Consider the following 20,647-nt stretch of genomic DNA (forward strand, 5'->3'; position numbering starts at 1 on the left):
TTAAAATAGAAAGCCACAAAATAGCAGGAAAACAATAAAGAAGATAGAAGTCAAACAAACATAAGCCTGAGAGTCAATATGAAAAGTGCACATATAATGGATATATGTGCAACTAAGTATTACAATACCTCGCTTAATATTCTGTCCCAAAGTCATGCCTGGGATGCACTGGGAAGCTAGCAATTTTACACATGGTATGGGATGACCCAGAACTTATGTATGTAATGGGAAAATGTATTTATTACTAAGCTCGTCTTTATTTGACTTTAAAATCAATGGAAGACAATGATTTCTAGGAAGCCCCTACAGAAGACAAACAATAACCTGGAGAAGTAAAGCTACCTCATTCATAGTCTCTTGAGATGGACAAATGTGACATTCTCATTGTGCATAATGAGCCACGTATTTTTGACCTCTTCTTGAACCCTGACCTTGTTTTGTATTGTAGGCAATTAAGCTCAGCAATATCTTTCTCACACGTATTTTGCATGTATATACATTCAAAGAGACTCAATTGTTTTGGTAATGATCAGTCTTTCTCCATTCTTTATATTGTTGTGTTTTGTGCTATTAGATGGAGGCCGTTCCATAATGCAGGGGTCAGCAACCATTCAGAAGTGGTGTGCCAAGATTTAACTTATTTACTTATTTTTACGCATCTGCATGCCAGGAGGAGGGGGGCAGGAACAGGATGTGTAAGGTGACCATATTTTATGAACCAGCTGCAGCTAGGGAGAATGGTTTAATTTAAATGATTAAACAGATTAAGCATTTTAACTTGGTCATGTTAGTTTATCAAATTTCATTTTAAATAAAGTAAAATATTAATTTTTGTCCAAAACAAAAGACATCTATTTCTTTATTTATGGTAGGGGTGGGCCACCTTTCTCAAGGGCCAATGACCTATAGAAAAATCAGCTGGGGACCATGCAAGTGAAAAGCAAAAAACCTCTTCCAAAAATCAACAACCCTCACTGATGTGGCCCCCAACTGAGACACAGCACTCCTCTGGCACTCCAGCCCCATGGGGTGAGGGGAAAGGACAAGGAGGACTGAGGGTCAGGGCTTCCCATTAGTCAGCTAGTCCTTAACATTCCTATCTGATAAGCAAATGTTTATCGGACAGTCAGTCAACTAGTTGATCCCCCACCCCACCTTGCTGCCTCTATCAGACAGCAACAGCAAAGGGTGGATGGGGGGTGGGGAGAGGAGGTACTTCAAGGGGCAGTCCTGCACAGCTAATCCTGAAACAGCTGTGCAGCACTGCCACACATGGAGCCCAGGGTCAGCTGGGGACTCTAGCTGATCCTGGGTTCCAGCATGGCATTTCCGTGGAACCCGGGATTATTCTGGAGAAAGGACACGTGGAACTGTGGTCAGCTGGGGAGTCCGGGTTCCGCTGAAATGCCGCACGGAGCACAGCTCCATGTGGCATTTCAAATCGGCAGCGCAGCATGGAGCCCAGGGTCAGCGGGGGACTCAGAGTCTGCTCTGCACTGAGGCAGACAGAGCCTGGGGCTACTTCAGGCTGATTCCAGCCTGGCCATGTTCAGCAGCGCGCTGGGGAAGGGGCTCCTCACATACCCTGGGGGGAGCAGTGCACCACACACCAGACCCCGGTGTCCCATGGACGTGGCAGCAACTTGCAACCAGCTGTCCAGCCCCAGATCTGCAGAGCAGCTCCAGCCACATCCCCTCCCAGAGAAGGGAGCAGAACCTCTAGTGGGGGGGAGGGTTAACCACTTAGCTCCTGGAGCCGCACGACCAGACTGAGCAGGAGCAGCCCCAGGGACACGGAGCCCAGTGCGAGGTCTTGCTGCCCACCACAATTGCTGGGGCCGCGCCCATGCCTCCCCGTCCCCCACTTGCCCTTGTAGCAGGAAGCTGGAGCTGGTTCTGCAGCTGCACGGTGACCACAATGCTCCAGCTGCTGCATGGGAGTGGAGGGGACTGAGTTCCTGCCACATGTGCCACTCGAAATTGGCTCGTGTGCCACTTATGGCGCACACACCATAGGTTGCCAACCCCTGCCACAGGACTGAGCAGTACTGGCTCACGCTTGTCTGGGATGCTGTGTCTCCGCATTTTAAACTTAGTAAGAGCCACGAGGCTCTTACTATGTTTAAAATACACAGCTGCAGCACAGGGGGCTCCCGGAGCCAGCATGAGTCAGGACTGCTCAGCCCTGACTCAAGCTGGCTCCTGGAGCTAACCCCCCATCCCCAATGGCTCTTAAGAACGGCCCTTATCGACTAATCATGTAGTCAATACAAATTGTACAAATTGACTATACAATTAGCCAGATAACCACAATTTAACATCCTTGGTGCATGCCTAAAGGATATGGGCAATTTCTAGCAAGGTAAGGGTTTGGTTGTGCCAAGGAAATGGGATGTGCCTGGAATTAGACTCGGGATAGCCGAGTTAATCTGTACAGGATAAACTTAAACAACAAATGATCTCGTAGCACTTTATAGACTAACAAAACATGTAGATGGTATCATGAGGTTTCGTGGGCACAGCCCACTTTATCTGAAGAAGTGGGCTGTGCCCACGAAAGCTCATACCATCTTTATGTTTTGTTAGTCTATAAAAAGTGCTACCAGACCATTTGTTTTTTAAATTTATCATGGAATCAGATTGTTTCTCATAAAATGAAAGGGAGAGTCTCTGTAGCCAGACACAAAAACCCCATCTTGTTTTTCCACGAGCCCCATCTTGTTTCCCCCCCCCCAGAGAGCAAGAGAAAGGCAGTCAGCCTTTGATGCCCTGGGAACGCAGGTGTGGTGCCTGTCCCTGACTCTACCATAAACAGAAACCAGACAGTAAATGGGCTAGCTGACGACTGGGAGGCCTCCCGTCGCCGTGATGGCTAGTATCAGTAATTGACACGCCTGCACTGTCTCGGGAGAGGAATCTTCGCCCATCACATACCAGAGGTGCCCATTGTCTGCATCTTCCCAGGTGTGAATTATGCTTTGCACCCTTCGTGGAAAACTTGGCATTCAAAGTCATTTTTCCTGATTGGCCACTTGAGACCAGGAAGAAGCCCATGTGACCCAAGGGGTATAAAGAGGGTTGAGTTGCCCACCCAATTTGAGCTCCAATCACCTACACCTGCTGGCAGGTATTGATTGTCTCCCGAGGTCTGTGGGACGCCCAACCTCGCCCTACTTCTTCCCGAGGGATTGAGAGAAAGACGCTGGCCACGCCAAGTCTGGAACGCAGGGGTGAGAATTGTACCTGCAATGTGTTTTCTTTATGTGTACACTCTAATTGTCTCTCTGTTGTAAGTTAGTTACTTTATTATAGTTTTCTTAAAGTCAAACTGCTTCATCTCTATTGTAAATCACCTCTGGTAAGGTGATTTAGCTATAAACTTTGGGAACAAGTGGGGTGCCCTCATTCACTTATAAAATATATATATCTATATACACTGAACCAAGTTTCTTTATTTCTTTTCTCTTTCTTTCTCCTATGAATAAGCCAGTGCGTGTCAAGCTTCTGACTTGAACCTGTGCTGCTGTACCCGAACCGAACACAAACAAAAGAACTTCAGCCGGTCATAAAGGGACAGATATAGGGAGAGCTTGGGCGTTTAGATTTGTGTCACACCCAGGTGGCAAAATTCAGTTGGGGCGCTTCTCAGTCTCCCCGAGGCTGCCCGCTGCGAAGGAATTATGAAATTCTAGCAGCTGAAATCTGAAGCGTAATAAGCTCTCCCTGTACACTTATTGGGGCGCCTTTCAACCTCTTCCAGGTTGCCCACTGCAAGGGACCCCGGTCTCAGCAGTTAAAGTCTTAGGCGTATAGTACACACATAGTATAGGAAGAGCTTGGGCGTTTGAATTTGTGTCACACCCAGGTGGCAAAAATTCAGTTGGGGCGCTTCTCAGTCTCCCCGAGGCTGCCCGCTGCGAAGGAATTATGAAATTCTAGCAGCTAAAATCTGAAGCGTAATAAGCTCTTCCTGTACACACTGGGGCGTCTGTTAGCCTGTTTGGCTACCCTCTGCGACGGGACCTCGGTCCTAGCAGTAAAGTCACGGACGTTAAACTACTTTTCAGGGTGCCCTCCAGCCTCCTAGGCTGCCCGCTGCAACGAGACTTTGTGTCTCAGCAGTTGAAGACTTGGGTGTAACACACACGCACACACTGCCCTGACCGTCGGCTGACAGTCTCCAAGAGGCAGTTATACTGTACAATGATCACAGGGCACAGCAAGGAGCCAGAGATGGGGACAAGTACAGCTATAATACCACTGGTACTGCAGGGATGGAGAAAAGGGATAGCTATCTACTATAATGTCAGACAGTTTGTGTGTATCTTTGTCTATCTGTCCCCCAGCTGGAGGACATGTACCTTTTCCCTGGTTGCTGCAGCGGCCATGGATAGGCACTTCTCACCTGGCCCCAAGCTCCTGCAGTGAGAGAGCACTGAGGTTTTCCTCTCTCTCCTCATCCCCAGCCCCACCCCACAACAATGATTTCAATGAAGAAAGCAAAACTTATTTGAGTTAAGGACCCAAGCAATGCCAGGTAAATCTTCTAATTACAATACAGACGAAGGACAAGCTGATATGTGAAATAAAACTGCAGAATATTACAACAATTTCCCTGTCCAACAATATATAAAAATAAGGCCATGTAATAAGAGAAACAGAAAATGGAAGAATGGGAACAATTAATTGACAGGAGAGAGACATTCTCTTTAATTTGACAGCATCCATTTCCCCACAAAGAATGAGTCAGGTGCAGAATACAGAAATAAAATTGAAAAGCCAAAAAGAAGAATGGCAAAATATTAAAGAAAATCATCTTAGCAAACTACTAGGAAAATAGCCATCTTAAGAGAACGCCTGGGCATGGCCTTTAATCACATAATTCTAAAGTAACTGGACTACAAAGAGATTCCTAAGGAGGTTCACTTCAAAATTTACTGAAAATAAAGCTAATTAACAATTTAAGAAGAAATTTGAGGAGTCTCCAGAAATCTGCAGAATCACAAACCAACCTTAAACAAAAACACTCAGAGGGCAATAATAAAACCAAGAGCAGTCAACCCAGATTCACACCACTGCAATCACTGTTAATAAATATGATAATTATTTATACTTTTAAAATATTAGGAAGAATGCCATTTATCAGGACTTTACAAAACCCTTTAGTACAGTGTCATGAAACCCTCATCTACAAGGTCTATAAGGAGGATAATTATGAAATTATTGAATACAGAGCTGATATGGATATAAAAAGCAGAATACTAAGAGTTAGGGGTGAGCATACTTCTTTATGTTAAATATGGGACTTTTGGTAAAAATTGCTCATATTCCAGTAAGTTCAACAGCAACCAGAACAGTGCAGTACAAATATTCAAATTAACAAGTTGACTGAGCCTCTGTTAAATATCAAGGGTAAATAAGAAGAATCCAGCTATGCAGTGTTTATGTTTAAGACCTTATAGTTCACATGAGAAGAGGGACATGCATACACTTCCATATACCTCTGTCACACAGTGGGATGACTGACCAAGCCCTGACCCTTCCCTGGCCGACCGGTCCCAGAACAGAACCACCTCTTAAGATACTTGGGAGTCACATCTGCCCAGGGTAACACATGTGGGGGACACAGGATCTCTGGGAAGGGATGTACTCCATAAGGGAGTATGAGGAAATGGAGGAACAGAGGGGCTGGATGGGATGAATGGCCATATCAGGAAGAGGACAAGACAAGGAGCATGGAAAGGACTGATGGGAAGGCAAGAGAGGCTCAAGTACCAGCTATAACCTGCTCACACTCACCGGCCGCTCGCAATGCGCAGTCGGTGAGGAATGGAAACAGGACAGAGGGCAGAGGCATGGAGGCTAAGCGCTGGCACGCAGCAGGGACCGTGCTCATGGACTAGCATTGGGAGTGGCAACCACCAGCTTTGCACACTCACCACCAGGTTTGGTCACTGGACCCCTCCTATCACTTCTGGATCTGGCCAGCAGCAGGGCCTGCCAGTAATGATGGGGGTGGGGGAGAAGAGATAGAAAACATGAAACAATTTGCCTGTTTTTAAGTCAGGTGGAAGAATGCCACAATTACACCTGATTTGGGATATGTGTTTTACAATTATTTTACATGAAGAGTAATGGTATTAGTGGAGAAATTAAATGTTTTCAGAGGATAAATCATCTATTTTCTGCTATAAAAATAAGGGGATTAATAACTGTCAATGCAAAATAGACCCCCCCCCCCATAGTAGAAAATATATCCTTGACAAATCCTTCTATTACAAGTATTTTTTGTCTGTTAGAATAATAATACATCAGTCATTTAAAATAGCTAATCAACGTTGGTAAAAAAAAAACCCAGCAGCTTCTGCACTTCTCTTTACATTCTAATTGGCTCAGAGAGCAAATCTATTATGTGGTTCAGCAACATAGTTGCTTTTGCATAAAGAACAAGTATTCCAAAGTTCAAAAGGAATAGTGCTCTTGTGAATATATAATTTCTATTCCCATCCACACTATATACATAATTGATCCTCAATCTCCAGAGGGTGTTGGGTTTGAGATAAAGGATGCATTAACCCTAAAAATTAAACGATTTTTTTCTTCCAAAAGGGTACTTCTACACAGAAGCAGGATATCTGCAATCTCAGAGCCCAGATCAACAGGCTCATGATATAAAACTAAAAATAGCTCTGTAGACATAAGGATTTGGGCTGCAGCTCAAGCTCCAAAGCAGGGAATGGGTTAGGACAAAAATATGGGTCACCATTACCAGGACTCGACAAATGCACTCGCCCGTGATGAGTAGATTTTGCCAGCTGGCGAGTGCAGGGGCGGACTGGCCCGGAGGGCTGTTGTAACAGGCTGGCCGAAGCCCGCACTACAGGCGGCGCGGCCCCATCCGATCCACCGGCCGGCGGAGGAGCAGAGCGTCGCTGGGAAGGGGGAAGTGCGGCAATTCTTCCCACCGGGCTGCCTGCGTGCAGCTCCAGCGCAAAAAGGCAGGCGGGGCAGGATGCCAGGACACTGGCGTGACCTGGCCCCGCTGATTTCAAAGGGCCGCAGCAGCTCAGCTCTGGCTGCGTGTCCCTGGGAGCTGGCTGTGGCACGCAGCACAGCATGGGCCCGTCCTGCCACGGTCCCAGCCCCACTTTGTCTCCGTGCCACCCGTTCCCCATGCCTCCCCTGCACCCCAGGCCCCCTGCTCTCCCTCTTCCCGCAACCCTTTGGCTCTGCACCGCCCTTGTACCCCGCACCCTGCTCCCCCTGATCCCTGCCCCCCCAGCTCTGTGCTGCCCATTCCCTGCACTGCCCCTAGACCCCGATCCCTCTGCCCCTCCCGTTGCCCGCGTCCCATTCCCTGTGCCTCCACTGCACCCTGCTACCCGCGATCCATGCATCCCTCTGGCTTTGTGCCTCCCATTCCCCGCACCACCCCTGTACTCCCCCACTGTTCCCTGCACCCCTCTGGCTCTGTGCTGTCCCTGCAACCTGCTCCCCCTATGGGTCAGGAGTGAAGGGTGCTTGCTCACAGGGAGGGGCTGAACAGGGCAGGGAACAGGCTGCTGTGACCCAGCAGCGAGTGAAAGGGGGAGTTCACTTGAAGCGCCTTTGCTTTTATGAAAAAAAAAACCCTGAAAATGCTATTTGTTATTTATAGGGCTAAAATGCCGGGACAAAAAAGAAAACAAAAAAAAAACCCCATTGCAAAATGCAAACATGTAAAAGACAACAACGGGGGGATGTTTTGCTTGGGGCAGCAAAAAATCTAGAGCTGGCCCCTGGAGAGGGGAAGGGGCTGGACTGGGCTGTGGGAGGAGGAGGGGAAAAATATGGGGAAGGGGCTAGTGCTGAGGGGGAGGAGGTCAGGAGAAGAAGAAGAAGAAGAAAGGGGAAGGCACCAAGGGACAGGGGTGCAGGAGAGACAAATGCCAGGGGGCCAAGTGCAGACAATGAGGAAAAGGGCAGGAGGGGAGGTGTCAGTGGGAGGGGAACAAGGTGATGCTGGGAGAGGAGAAAGTAAGGGCACTGGGGGCTAGAGGGGGAGGTGCTAGGAGAAGGCTTGAAAGAAGGGGTGGGCATGAGGAAGGCGAAGATGGAGTAAGGCATCTGTGAGGGCACAGGGGCATGAGGGGAACGGGGAAGAGGGTGGTGAGGGGGTGGGTATCAGGGAAAAAGAGAGCAAAGGGGGCAGTGAGGGAAGGGGGAGGCACCAGAAGGGTGGAGGTGCCAAGGGATTCTAGGGGTGAAGCAGAAGGGCAGACACCTGCAGGGGAGGGACCAGCACCAGAGGAGAGAGGCAGGGCAGGTGTGTAGAGGGAGGTTTTAGGAGAGGGGATGAGGAGGGGTAGCTCACATGATCAGAGTGGGGCTACTGGAGGAGTGGGCACAGAGCGGAGAGAAGGGCTGGCGGAGGGGGGCAGGTCTCAGGAAGGCTGAGGGCAGTGAGAAGGGCAGGAGTCAGGACAGCAGAGGGTGAGGGGTTGGGGGGCAGTAGGCACCAGGGGAGCTGATGGAGCAATGGGAGGAGACATGGCAGCAGAGAGAAAAAGCAGAGGTTTATAAGATACTTATTAATAACCTGGGTGATATTTATTAATAACTTATTAGTAATTACTGTTCTTATTCTTATTAGGAATTTATGCCATTAAAAAAAACCACTTTGTGGGGGAGCGTGGCAAGTCCCTTTTTTGTCTGGCGAGTAGGGTTTTCCATAATTTATCAACCCTTGGCCATTACGTTTTAAAAGGGTCACTATCTCCCCAGGTGGCTCTGCCTCTCCTCCTCCCCCCGTTTTTGAACTACCTTGGGTCACCAAGTCTTCCTGAATTGTCAAAATGGGTCCCCATCTCGAAAAGGTTGGGAACCGCTGCCCTAAAGCCTAGAGAGAGGAACAAGCTTGAAAGCCAGAGATCCTGCCTGAATCTGAATGTCTATATGTTTATTTTTAATGCTTCAGCTCAAGCTCCAGTCTGAACACACAGGCTCAGACTCACGGTCATGAGATCCTGCTTGTGATGGAGATGTACCAATCCTGCAGGTGAGTCCATGTAGCTAGATCCATGTAACACAGCTGTACCCATGGAAAGCTCCACTGAAGTCAGCAGGGATTCAAGAGTCTGTTCTAAGGATGTTAAAATGTGGTTAATTGACTAGTCAACAGGCACTTCCACACTCCTCCTTTGAAGTGTACAAGAGCCCCCGCAGGAATGCAGAACTCTGCATACAACCTGGGGCCAGAGGGAAGTCCCTCTGATTCTGGGCTGCACACAGGTGCCTGCTTTGAAATGCACAGGAGACCCCAGGGGCTCTTGTGCATATCAAATACATGGAGCCCAGAATCAGCAAGAGACTCCGAGTCCTTCGGGATCAGCGCTGCAGATTTTGGGTTCTGGAGAAATGCCACTGGGAATCCCCAGCTGATCCCAGGCTCTATGGCAGCTACCCCTTTAAAATGCCGCTTCTGGCATTTCAAAGGGGTAGCTGCTGTGGAGCCCAGGGTCAGCTGGAGACTCCCAGTTGATCCGGGCTCTGTGCAACAGCAGAACCCAGGGTCAGCTAGGGACTCCCAGCTGATCCCGGGCTCGCTGTGGCAGCGGAACCCAGGGTCAGCTGGAGAGTCCCCAACTGTGCAGCACTGCCACTTTTAAGTACCTTTCCCCCCACTGCCTCTCTCTCATAGAGGCAGCGGGGAGCAGGGGGGAATCGACTAGTCAAAAGACTATCTGATAAGTTTATCGGATAATTAACTAGTCTTTAACATTTCTAGTCTGTTCACGTAGCTATACCACAAAGTAAAGCCAAAATATATAGGCACTGCCTAATTTCTATTCCAGTTGCTATTATCATTACAGGGATATGGTCAACTTACATAGCTACGGTAAACCTTTCCTTTTTAACCCACAGAGTGCCTTAAATTACTACATAAAAATGAAAGGTTTTTAAAAATTGAATTTAGTTGGTAACTAAATATGTGCTTCACTTTCTGCATTCTTCCAAGTGTAGAAAATGAAAAAAAAAACAACAGTTCTACTACTGTTAACTCCTTTCACTTTCAGTGTCCTTGTACTCAACACTTGGGTTTCAAACACAGCTAGGGATGTGAAAGATTAAGCAAAATGCAGGACAATGTAGCACTTTAAAGACTAACAAGATGGTTTATTAGATGATGAGCTTTCGTGGGCCAGACCCACTTCCTCAGATCAAATAGTGGAAGAAAGGTTGTGACTACTTTCTTCCACTATTTGATCTGAGGAAGCGGGTCTGGCCCACGAAAGCTCATCATCTAATAAACCATCTTGTTAGTCTTTAAAGTGCTACATTGTCCTGCATTTTGCTTCAGCTACCCCAGACTAACACGGCTACATTTCTATCACTACTCAAAGATTAAGCTGTAAGCCTTGCCCTTAATGGGTGAAGCTTACTGGTGACAGGGTAAGGGATAGGGGCTGGAGCTGGGGGCTGAAGCAGCAGAGCCACAGCAGGCCCAGCTCAGGCATGCAGCAGGGGTGCTCCAGCCTGGCCAAAGAAGATGGAATAGCGGTTTGCTTCAGACCCCCCCCCCTCCTTTAACTAATTACATGGGATTTTACACCCCTACACTACACAGGAAGCTTTTTCTAAGAACTATTTCTCAGTCTGATCAGGATAACTTAGGAGCGGTCTCTAGTTTGATAACTTGCCTTAAAGAAAATGATACGCCACCCGTAAGCAGGTAGCATGCCTTGAAATAATAGTACGTTTAAAAAAAAAACAAAACCTATTAGCAGGGCTTCACTCAAACAGTCATTTGTTGCAACGGCTTTGAGCCAACCCCGGGTTGTGGTTTTTAAACCCTTGCACCCAGGGGCCATGTACCACCACAGAGTCACATACCTGCAGGGGATCTTCAACGTCCCCACGTGAGAGGAGAGCAGAGCGACGCGGGGGGGGGGGGGGGACGGACAGATGTTGCGTTAGGGGGAGGCGCCTGGCCAGCGCCGAGCTTCCTCCTACACCCCCCTTCCCAACGGCGCGCGCGGCCGCAGCAGCAGGAAGGTCAAGCCCAGGCTCGAGCGGGGGCCTAGCGGCGGGCCCGACGCGGCAGGCGGGGGGCAGCAGCGCAGTCACCTTCAGCGGGCGCCGGCCACTTCCCGCCCCCCGCCGAAAGGGGAACAGCCCTGCCGGGGCCGGGCGCTCCCCTGGGGGCGGGGCCGGGCGCCCCCGCAGGCTGGCGGGGCCCACGCGAGGCCAGCCCCCCCCATTCACTCTCTGCTGCCCTTCCCCGCGCAGGGGCCGGGCCCGCTCACCTGCGTCCCCACCACCACGATCTGCGGCAGCTGGATGATGTCGGCGCCCACGGCGTTGAACACGTCCTGCAGCTTGTTGATCACCGGGATCAGCGCCTCCATGGCGGCGGGGCGCGCGGCGGCGGCGATGAATGGAGCCCGCGGCCAACGGCTCTATCGCCTCCTGCTCCCCCCTCCCTCGGCCGCTCTCCACCACGGGCGCCGGCCCCGCGCCCAGCTCGGCCTCAGCAGGCTGTGTGCGCGCGCGCGCCGCCCGCCCTCCGCGGGTCGCGGCCGCCGCAAAGCCCGTCGGGAGTTGTAGTGCCCCGCGCCTGGCAGCGGCGCCCCCGCGTGGTTCCCAGCGGCAGCGCCGGGCGGAGCAGAGGCGAGCACCCCCTCTGCGGGAGCGGGAAAGAAATGTTACCCCCGCCGCCTCCCGCCATAGACCGCCAATCAGCAAACAGCTTCTGTGCTACCGAGCTGCTGGAGCTGCTGCGGATGGGCCCGCTCCAGGTTGCAGCACGAAGAGCCGCAAAAGCAGGTGTATAGGCAGAAAGTGCTACTCAGCGCCTGTACTGTAACAATTGGTATTAATAGGACAGGGGCACTGGAACGAAGTCGCTGGAAATCCCACGACTAACCCAACCTCTGATCCTGCTCCAGCCGTGCAGTAGGTCTCTGGTGCCATGGGTTACCCCTGGGCCCCAGGGGCCTGGTCTACCCAGAAATTAAAGATTACTTTGTTTAAAAATTATTCCTATAAGATTACAAAACGACCAGGAATTAATCCAACCCCACTATGCAACTCTACCCTGCAGTTTCTGCAGCACGTTTCTTCTCTCTATGGCAAAGCCCGTCACCATACTTACAAAATGCCCTTGTCCCTTTCCAGGGTACAGATGTTCAGTAATGGGAAAGAAAAAAATACACTACTGAAGATACCCCCTACCCCAAAAAAGTTTTCCTCAAACTGCTGCAAGACTACAACTGTGCACAACTGCAAGTTTTCTTCTGGTTGTAGGAGTTATTTTCAGTAGTCACTGAAAGAAAGTGGCACATTAGGCTACCACACAACTCAGAGACTAATGAACCCCAATCAGCACAGACAGTACAATAGAGAAATATGTACACAATGTCTCTGAAATGAACTTCTAGGAGAAAATCTGGTTGTAAAAACAAGTGCATATCTATGCTATAATTTCCATTGTTTCCACAGATGCAACTGCACCTGTTGCACATAGACTTCAGCCGTGTATAGCGCTCTATTAATACAAGTAACGAAAAATGATTACATAAGCATTACCACTGAAGCAACTTGTCTGAGAGCAAGTTGTTGCACTGGTAAAAGGACATTGACCTTGCAAGTCATCCAAGGAGGAAAAAGAGGGTAGTGAGAGGGATATGAAAGTACCATAACAGAATAAACATTAATTTTTGTAACTGTCACATTCAGATACTGGTCTAAAATTTCACCAAACCAGAAGTAAAGCTGAGGAAGTGTTCCAGCTCAGATCCATTGTACCAGGACTCATGAGGGCAACTGCTTGTCATCTTCTCTGCATCATTCTTATTCCCAGTCAGTAGGATGTATTTTCCAACTGCATTTGGATTTACTATCTTTTTATGTTTTTACAAGTGAGGCATCTATTATAGCAACATTATAACTACTGGAATTATTATTTCACAATAAAAGTTTAAGGCAAAAATGAACTAATTTTAAACCAACATTCATGGAAGAGAAAGTTAAAGCCAATGCAACTTAAGTGCAGAAAATTGTACTTGAATGACTCTACTCCGTAAGGAAAAGTCCAAAAAAGTCCAAGTTGAATATATTATTTCCAGTAATGATACAGTAATCTGCTGTGATTGTCCTATAGTGGCATCCATTAACTTTTGGAGCACAAACTCAAATATTCCTGCCAGGAAAGAACACTGAAATACTGAACCTGTGAATACAGGTCTGGCTCTGGCACACCACACAGATTCATTCTTACAGCAACCTCAGCTCAATGCTTCACACAATTCTTGGCCACTCTCCTGTTTTTTCTTTACTGGCTGAGTGGCTGACATTCCCAGTAAAGAGAAACCACATGGAACCCACCTTCCCGTTAAGCAAGAAGATAGAAAGTTTTGCATTCCAATCAGCACCCTGAATAGAAGACACCTTTGCTACAAAAGAATGGAGGCTGCTGCCATCTGAAACATATTCTCTATGGGCATGCATAAACATGGTTCTTTCAAAAAAAAAATACACCCTTTCCTATACTCATTTTTGGAGGAGTACAGGATCTTTTGAAAAAGGTTTCCACCCCCACCCTGAAAGATTCAGGTATACATAGCAGTTTCACTTTTGAAATACCCTTTTTCAAAAGAATGCTGTGATGTAATTATGCAAATGAAGCACAGGATATTTAAATTCCCACTTCATTTGCACTTTCAATCTGCCTAATCTACATCCCTCTTTTGAAAGAGGGATGTAGTTAAGACACCCTGTGGTTGCGTCTAGATTGGCATGATTTTGCGCAAATACTTTTAACGGAAAAGTTTTTCTGTTAAAAGTATTTGCGCAAGAGAGCGTTTATACTGGATTGTGCCTTTGCGCAAAAGATTTGCTTTTGTGCAAAAGCATCCATGCCAGTGTAGACGCTCTCTTGTGCAAGAAAACTCCGATGGCCATTTTAGCCATTGAGCTTTCTTGCGCAAGAAATCAACTTGGCTGTCTACACTGGCCCTCTTGCGCAAGAGGGCTTATCCCTGAGTGGGAGCGTTGGAGTATTTGCGCAAGAACCACTAATTTTGAACAGTACAAAGTCAGTATTCTTGTGCAAATACTCGCGGCCAGTGTAGACAGGCGGCAAGATTTTGCCAGTCTGGACGCATCCATTGTGTCTGTCTGTCTGCCATTGTGTCTGTCTCTTTTCTTCTATTAGTTGCATTTCTGACACTTAGTGGCTTGTGAAGATCACTGACAAGGCAGATACAGACTGTTGCAGGAGTGGGCAATAACTTTTGACCAGGAGCCACTTCAAAAATTTCTGAAATTTTTGAAGTGGCCCAGAGCTGCCCTGGAAGGGGCAGGGCCTCAGACAGACAGAGTGGGGCCCCGGCACTTCCATCCTTCCCCACCCACTTACCCTGATTGCCTCCCTATAGAACTGCCAGCTGATAACAGCTGGTGGTTCCCCCTAGGTACCTCTGCTCCTGGCCGTGGGAGGAGTCTTCACATGCTCCTCCTGATGCCCCCAGCTCAATCAGGGCCTGGGAAGGGGGAGCATATGAAGTCTCTCGTTCCCTGCCCCAGCCCTGCAAGGGAGCACCCTGCTTAGAGCCAATCACCAGCTGAGCAGCAGTTGATTTAAGTGCTGAGCCCCTTTCAGGGCAGGAGGAAACTTCACACTCTCCTTCCACCCCTAAGCCTTGATTGTTCTCAGCAGGTGGAGCGCATGAAGTCTCCTCCTGCCCTGCCAGAGTGGAGGCAGAAGGGAAGAGAAGATCTTTTGGGAACTAAAAAGACACTGGAGACATCTAACCGGAGAGGAAAATTAGGAAGGGGAGGAAAAATGAATGTAGATGGAACATGTACAGGAGGGATTAGTCAATTCATCAAAAAGAGAAAGGAAAAGGCAAACAAGGTCACAAATGTTTGTGTCACTATATTTTATTTTTGTGTCAAAGAACTGGGAGTGGGAAAAGAATTTTGTTTTGAGACATTGAAACTCTTGGTGACTCATGAGACACAGCACTTACCTCAGTCCAGTTACAGCAGAGTCCACAAGAAAATCTCAATTTGCTCTAGCTGTCTAAAATATAGATGTCATGGTCACATGCCCCCATGCTTTATGAAAACTGGTTTATAAATATGAATATGCATAACATGAACATGTGTTATGCAAAAGAGATCATGTAGCATATTTTCAAAATTGCAGTCTGCTGAGTCTGTATATCGTATTTTTGTGCGTGTATCATTCTTGTATGCGAAGCTGGAAGTCCGAAGTGTGAATCTGGTTTTAACTGTAAATGTGCTAATGAGGTCCATTAGTGATATTTCAGGTACTTAATGGCTCAGTATTCAAACCGTGACCCATAATTATTTCTTGTAAGCCCAAACACGAGGCTGATCCTAGAAAGACATGTAATCATGTCACCTCATACTGTGTAAACAATTGTCACTGATAAAAAAGGCTGACCTTATGAGCTTTCTCTGTGTAAGTTTTACACAGAGTAAGATTAAATTATTTTAGCTTTTGGTTCCTTTGTGGGGTTGGTTTCCTGGGTGCTACCAGCAGCGTTATAGCTGAGTCCTCACAGAGCTGAGCAGGTTCAGCATCTGTGGTGTTTTGAAGGGTGATTGTAACCCCCAACTCTATGCCTTGGCTGGGGGGAATCAGAGCTTCTGGCCCAGAGGGACAGGGTTGTGAGGATCCCCAGAAGGCAGGCACCAGTGGCTTGATCAGCACATTGGAGGTCAAGCTGTAATACAACCCATCACAATTAAAATTAGGTATGAACAGATTGCGCCCACGAAAGCTCATGATACCATCTACATGTTGTGTTAGTCTGTAAGGTGCTACTAGACTATTTGTTGTTTTTTACTTGTTTATTATTAGCTAATTGAAATTAATATAATGGCAATTGCCATATTGGATCAGACCCAGGGTTATCTAGTTCAGTATCTTGTCTTCAACAGTGGTACCACCAGATGCTTCAAGTGAAGAACAAAAACAAAAGCCAAACCCCAATAACTCACCTTCCCCAAAACAACTAAACAAACAGATATTAGATCATTTATCCACTACATTTGGTCTCATACTGATATCTAATAATTGCAGTTTGGCTTAAGCTCTGAAGCAGAAGGTTTAACATTCTTTCCAACATTTAATTACTTAATACTTAATTATAAACTGGATGTTCTTGTTTTCCATATAAATGTCCAATCTTTGTTTTAATCTTGCCAAGTTCTGGTCTTTAATGATTTCCTGTAACAGTGCATTCGACAGTCAAATTGCACATTGTGTGAAGAAGTATTTCCTTTTATCAGCTTTGAATTTGCTACCTTTTAATTTCATTGAATGTTCCTTTGCTTTCTTGCTCGGAGACAGGAAGAACATAAATTTCCAAATTATCTTCTCTAGATCATTTATTATTCCATATATTTCTATCTCGTGACCACTTACTCATCTCCTTTCTAAAGTAAACAGCCTTTTCAGTCTCTCTCTTCTATACAATTTTTTCCCATGACCTTGATCATTTGTGTCACCTTTTTTGAACTCCTTGAATTATGCATCATCCTTTCTGAGAGTGCGCTCTGTATTTCTCTCAGTTTTCTGGAGGCTACATCATTAATTTATATAATGGCATGATATTTTTCTTCTCTATCCTCTTCCTTATGGTTTTTGACTGAAGTTGCACATGGAGCAAGAGTCTGAATTGAACCACTTACAAAGGCAGCCATTCCCCTCCTTTCTTTAGCACAGGGGTCTCAAACTCATGGCCTGTGGGCCATCTACAGGCCAGAGCAGTGGTCCCCAACGTTTTGGGGCTGCCGGGTGCCTGGGGGCGGGGCCGCTCACACGCTGCGCGTATGGGGGCGGGGCCGCTCACAGGCCACGTGACTGGGGGCGGGGCCAAGCATGCGCCGCACACCTGAGGTCGGCACCGGCATGTGCCGTGATCCCGGGCAGGGGCTGCCCAGGTTCTGTGTGGCCGGGTCCGGGTCCGGCAAGGGCACACGCGGCGCCCCCGGGGGCGGGGCCAGGGCCAGGGCCAGCAAGGGCATGCACGGCGCCCCGGGGGTCAGGGTTGGCACCGGCATGCGTGGTGCACCCAGGGCCAGGGCCGGCCCCGGGGGTGGGGCCAGCCCGGATTGCTCTGCGGGCACCATGGCGCCCGTGGGCACTGGGTTGGGGACCACGGGGCCAGAGCCTATTTGCAATCCAGTGTGGGTCACATGTGTAAACCTGTCCCCCAACCCACATCATTTCCCATCACCTTCTCCCATCCTCTTCCCTTCATGGCACCCCGTCCTCCAATTAATGCTGTCACCACTGTGGGGAGTGGAAGGGGGCACAACTGCTATTGCTGTACCCCACCAGGCCTCTGGGAACATGGTGCCATGTGGGGCAGTGGTAAAGAGGGGTGGGGCTTGGGAGACAGGCTTGAACACGCCTTGCAGCCCATTGGGTCAGATTGTGAATATGCACTAGGGATGTTAAATATTGGTTAATTGAATATGGTTTTCCTGGGTCTGTCTTGAAGTAGATGGTTTCTGGGTATTCGTTTGGCTCTTTATAAACCTCAATTACCCACCCGGAGAAATAAAAAAACAAATTGAAAGAGCCAAACGAATACCCAGAAACCATGTACTTTAAGACAGACCCAGGAAAACCAACAATGGAATACCACTTGTCGTCACCTATGGCCCCCAACTTAAACCCGTCCAACGCATTATCAATAAACTACAACCTATACTGGAACAGGATACTACACTCCGAGAGGCTCTGGGAGACAGACCCATAGTCTCCTATAGACAACCACCTAACCTCAGGATGATTCTTACCAACAACCACAGGACATATCACACTAATACTAGCCCTGGAACTTTCCATTGCAACAAACCCCAGTGCCAGCTTTGTCCACATATTTACTCTGCTGATACCATTATTGGACCTAACCATGCCAGTTACAAGATCAAGAACACATATTTCTGTTCATCCAGAAATATAATTTATGCCATCATGTGCCTAAAGTGTCCGTCTGCTATGTACATTGGACAAACGTCTCAGACTTCACCAAAGAATCAATGCACACAAAACAAACATAAGACTCTCTCACAGAGAGAAAACTGTTACCTGCCATTTCAGCCAGACTGATCCTTCCCTTAATGACCTTAAAACATGCATATTGCTTCAAAGAGACTTTCACTCCAGACTTCAACGAGAAGCTTCAGAATTGTCATTCATGCTTAAATTTGACACTTTATGTATGGGTTTAAACAAAGACTCTAATTATCTCACCCATTACAAAGATAGCTTCCCCAATTATCACCCGTAATGTCATTACCTCACAGAAACTTCCCCTATTATCACCCCTATGTCACTACGTCACAGAAACTTACCTTCCCCCCTCATCCCTACTCTGTTCTAAAATTTGATCTGTCAATTTCACGTGCGTTCACTTTTTTTTTTGATTGTATCACTTTGGTATATATTGTTGTGTTGATTTTCTTCCACATATTGATCTGAGGAAGTGGGTCTGGCCCACGAAAGCTCATCACCTAATAAACCATCTTGTTAGTCTTTAAAGAGCTACATAGTCCTGTCTTTTGTTCTTACTGTTGATTGGTACTCTTTTCTTATGCTTGTATATTTATACCTGCCTCTAGAATTTCCACTACATGCATCTGACGAAGTGGGTCTTTGCCCACGAACGCTTATGCTCCAATAAATCTGTTAGTCTATAAGGTGCCACAGGACTCCTTGTTGCTTTTGCAGGTACCCATTAACTTCCCTAACTCCTGCATCCCACACACCAACTCACCGCCCTAAGCCCCTCACCCCAACTTTGACTTACACCCCCCACACTCCCAGCCCTCTTCCCTGACCCCCCACGTCTCCAGGCCCCTGCCTTGACTCCTGCACCTCTCCTCTTCCCTTAGCCCTCCCACATCCTGACATTGAAACTTCCTGCCTTGCGCCCCCCACACTCATAAGAATGGCCGTACTGGGTCAGACCAAAGGTCCATCTAGCCCAGTATCCTGTCTGCCGACAGTGGCCAGCACCAGGTGCCCCAGAGGGGATGGACCGAAGACAATGATCAAGCAATTTGTCTCCTGCCATCCATCTCCAGCTTCTGACAAACAGAGGCCAGGGACACCATTTCTATCCCCTGGCATGAATCTGCTTCTGTCTACAGGAAGATTGGAAGGTGATGTGTAAGATGATGCAAATGAGTATAAACTGGTGCAACTTGAACACCAAAATGAAGAAAAAAGAGAGATAACAGTAAAAACTGACAAAATAGCATAGGCCATAGGTACTGGTACTAGGATATGTGTGGGTAATAATTTTTGATGGGGGGGCCACTACAAGATTTTGGAAAGTGGTCAAAGAACACACTTTTCTATGGAGAAGGTGCAGGGTCTGGGACAGCAGTTACATAAGAACGGCCATACTGGGTCAGACCAAAGGTCCAGCTAGCCCAGTATCCTGTCTGCCGACAGTGGCCAGCACCAGGTGCCCCAGAGAGGGTGGACTGAAGACAATGATCAAGCGATTTCTCTCCTGCCATCCCTCTCCAGCCTCTGACAGACAGAGGCCAAGGACACCATTTTATCCCCTGGCTAATAGCCTTTTATGGACCTAACCTCCATGAAATTATCTAGCTTCTCTTTAAACTCTGTTATAGTTCTAGCCTTCACCGCCTCCTTTGGCAAGGAGTTCCACAGGTTGACTACGCGCTGTGTGAAGAAGAACTTTCTTTTATTAGTTTTAAAAACTCCACCCCACATTTCCACTTTCTTGACACTACAGTACAATTACACAACAGACATTTCCACCACCTGATACCAGAAACCTACCAACCATTGCACTTACCTACATGCCTCTAGCTTCCATCCAAGACACATTTCCCAATCAATTGTCTACAGCCAGGCCCTAAGATACAACCACATTTGCTCCAATCCCAGAGAAACATCTACAGGATCTATATAGAGCATTCTTAAAACTAAAAGACCCACCCAAGGAAGTGAAAAACCAGACAAGCACCCAAATTTCAGCTTTTTCAAGATAGGTCCAAACAAAGGAAACAACAGAACACCTAAGGCCTCCAATTTAAACCCCTCCAGCGCATCATCAACAATCTACAACCTATTTTGGAAAATGACCCCTCACTCTCACAGGCCTTGGAGGACAGGCCGATCCTTGCCTACAGACAACTCTCTAATCTCAAACAAATTTTTTCTAGCAACCACGCAGCACAACTCCAGAACACCCATCCAGGAACCCACCCCTGCAATCAAGTACAGTGCCAACTCTGTCCACACATCTATACCAGAGACATTATCACAGGACATAACCACATGAACCACCACATCAGAGGCTCATGTAACTGTAGATCCACCAATGTGATCTATGCCATCAAGTGTCAGCAAGGGCCCTCTACCATGTATATTGGCCAAACTGGACAGTCTCTATGACAAAGGATTAGTGGACACAAAAAGGCAACACACAAACATGTGGTGGAACATTTTAACGTGCTCAGGCACTCATTAATGGACCTCAAAAGTTACCATATTATTACAAGCCAATTTCAAAAACCAGCTTGAAAGGGAAGTTGCAGAACTTAATTTCATTTACAAACTTGATACTTGCAATAGAGGATTAAA

General features: G+C 47.5%; 1 protein-coding gene across 4 annotated transcripts in view; it reads right to left on the minus strand.

Moving 5' to 3' along the window:
- Window positions 1–11,524, minus strand: part of DNM1L (dynamin 1 like) — a 70,141-nt gene extending 58,617 nt beyond the window's left edge. For 2 of the 4 annotated variants that reach the window (XM_075940313.1, XM_075940303.1), the window contains exon 1: window positions 11,286–11,524. In XM_075940313.1, coding sequence (XP_075796428.1) covers window positions 11,286–11,387 — 102 coding nt within the window. In that variant the 5' untranslated portion in view covers window positions 11,388–11,524. The remainder of the gene's footprint in view (window positions 1–11,285) is intronic. The other 2 variants (XM_075940315.1, XM_075940307.1) reach the window with 1 other exon arrangement.
- Window positions 11,525–20,647: the final 9,123 nt, after the last annotated feature.

The sequence above is a fragment of the Pelodiscus sinensis genome, chromosome 1 (genome assembly GCF_049634645.1).
Source record: "Pelodiscus sinensis isolate JC-2024 chromosome 1, ASM4963464v1, whole genome shotgun sequence".
NCBI lineage: Eukaryota > Metazoa > Chordata > Testudines > Trionychidae > Pelodiscus > Pelodiscus sinensis.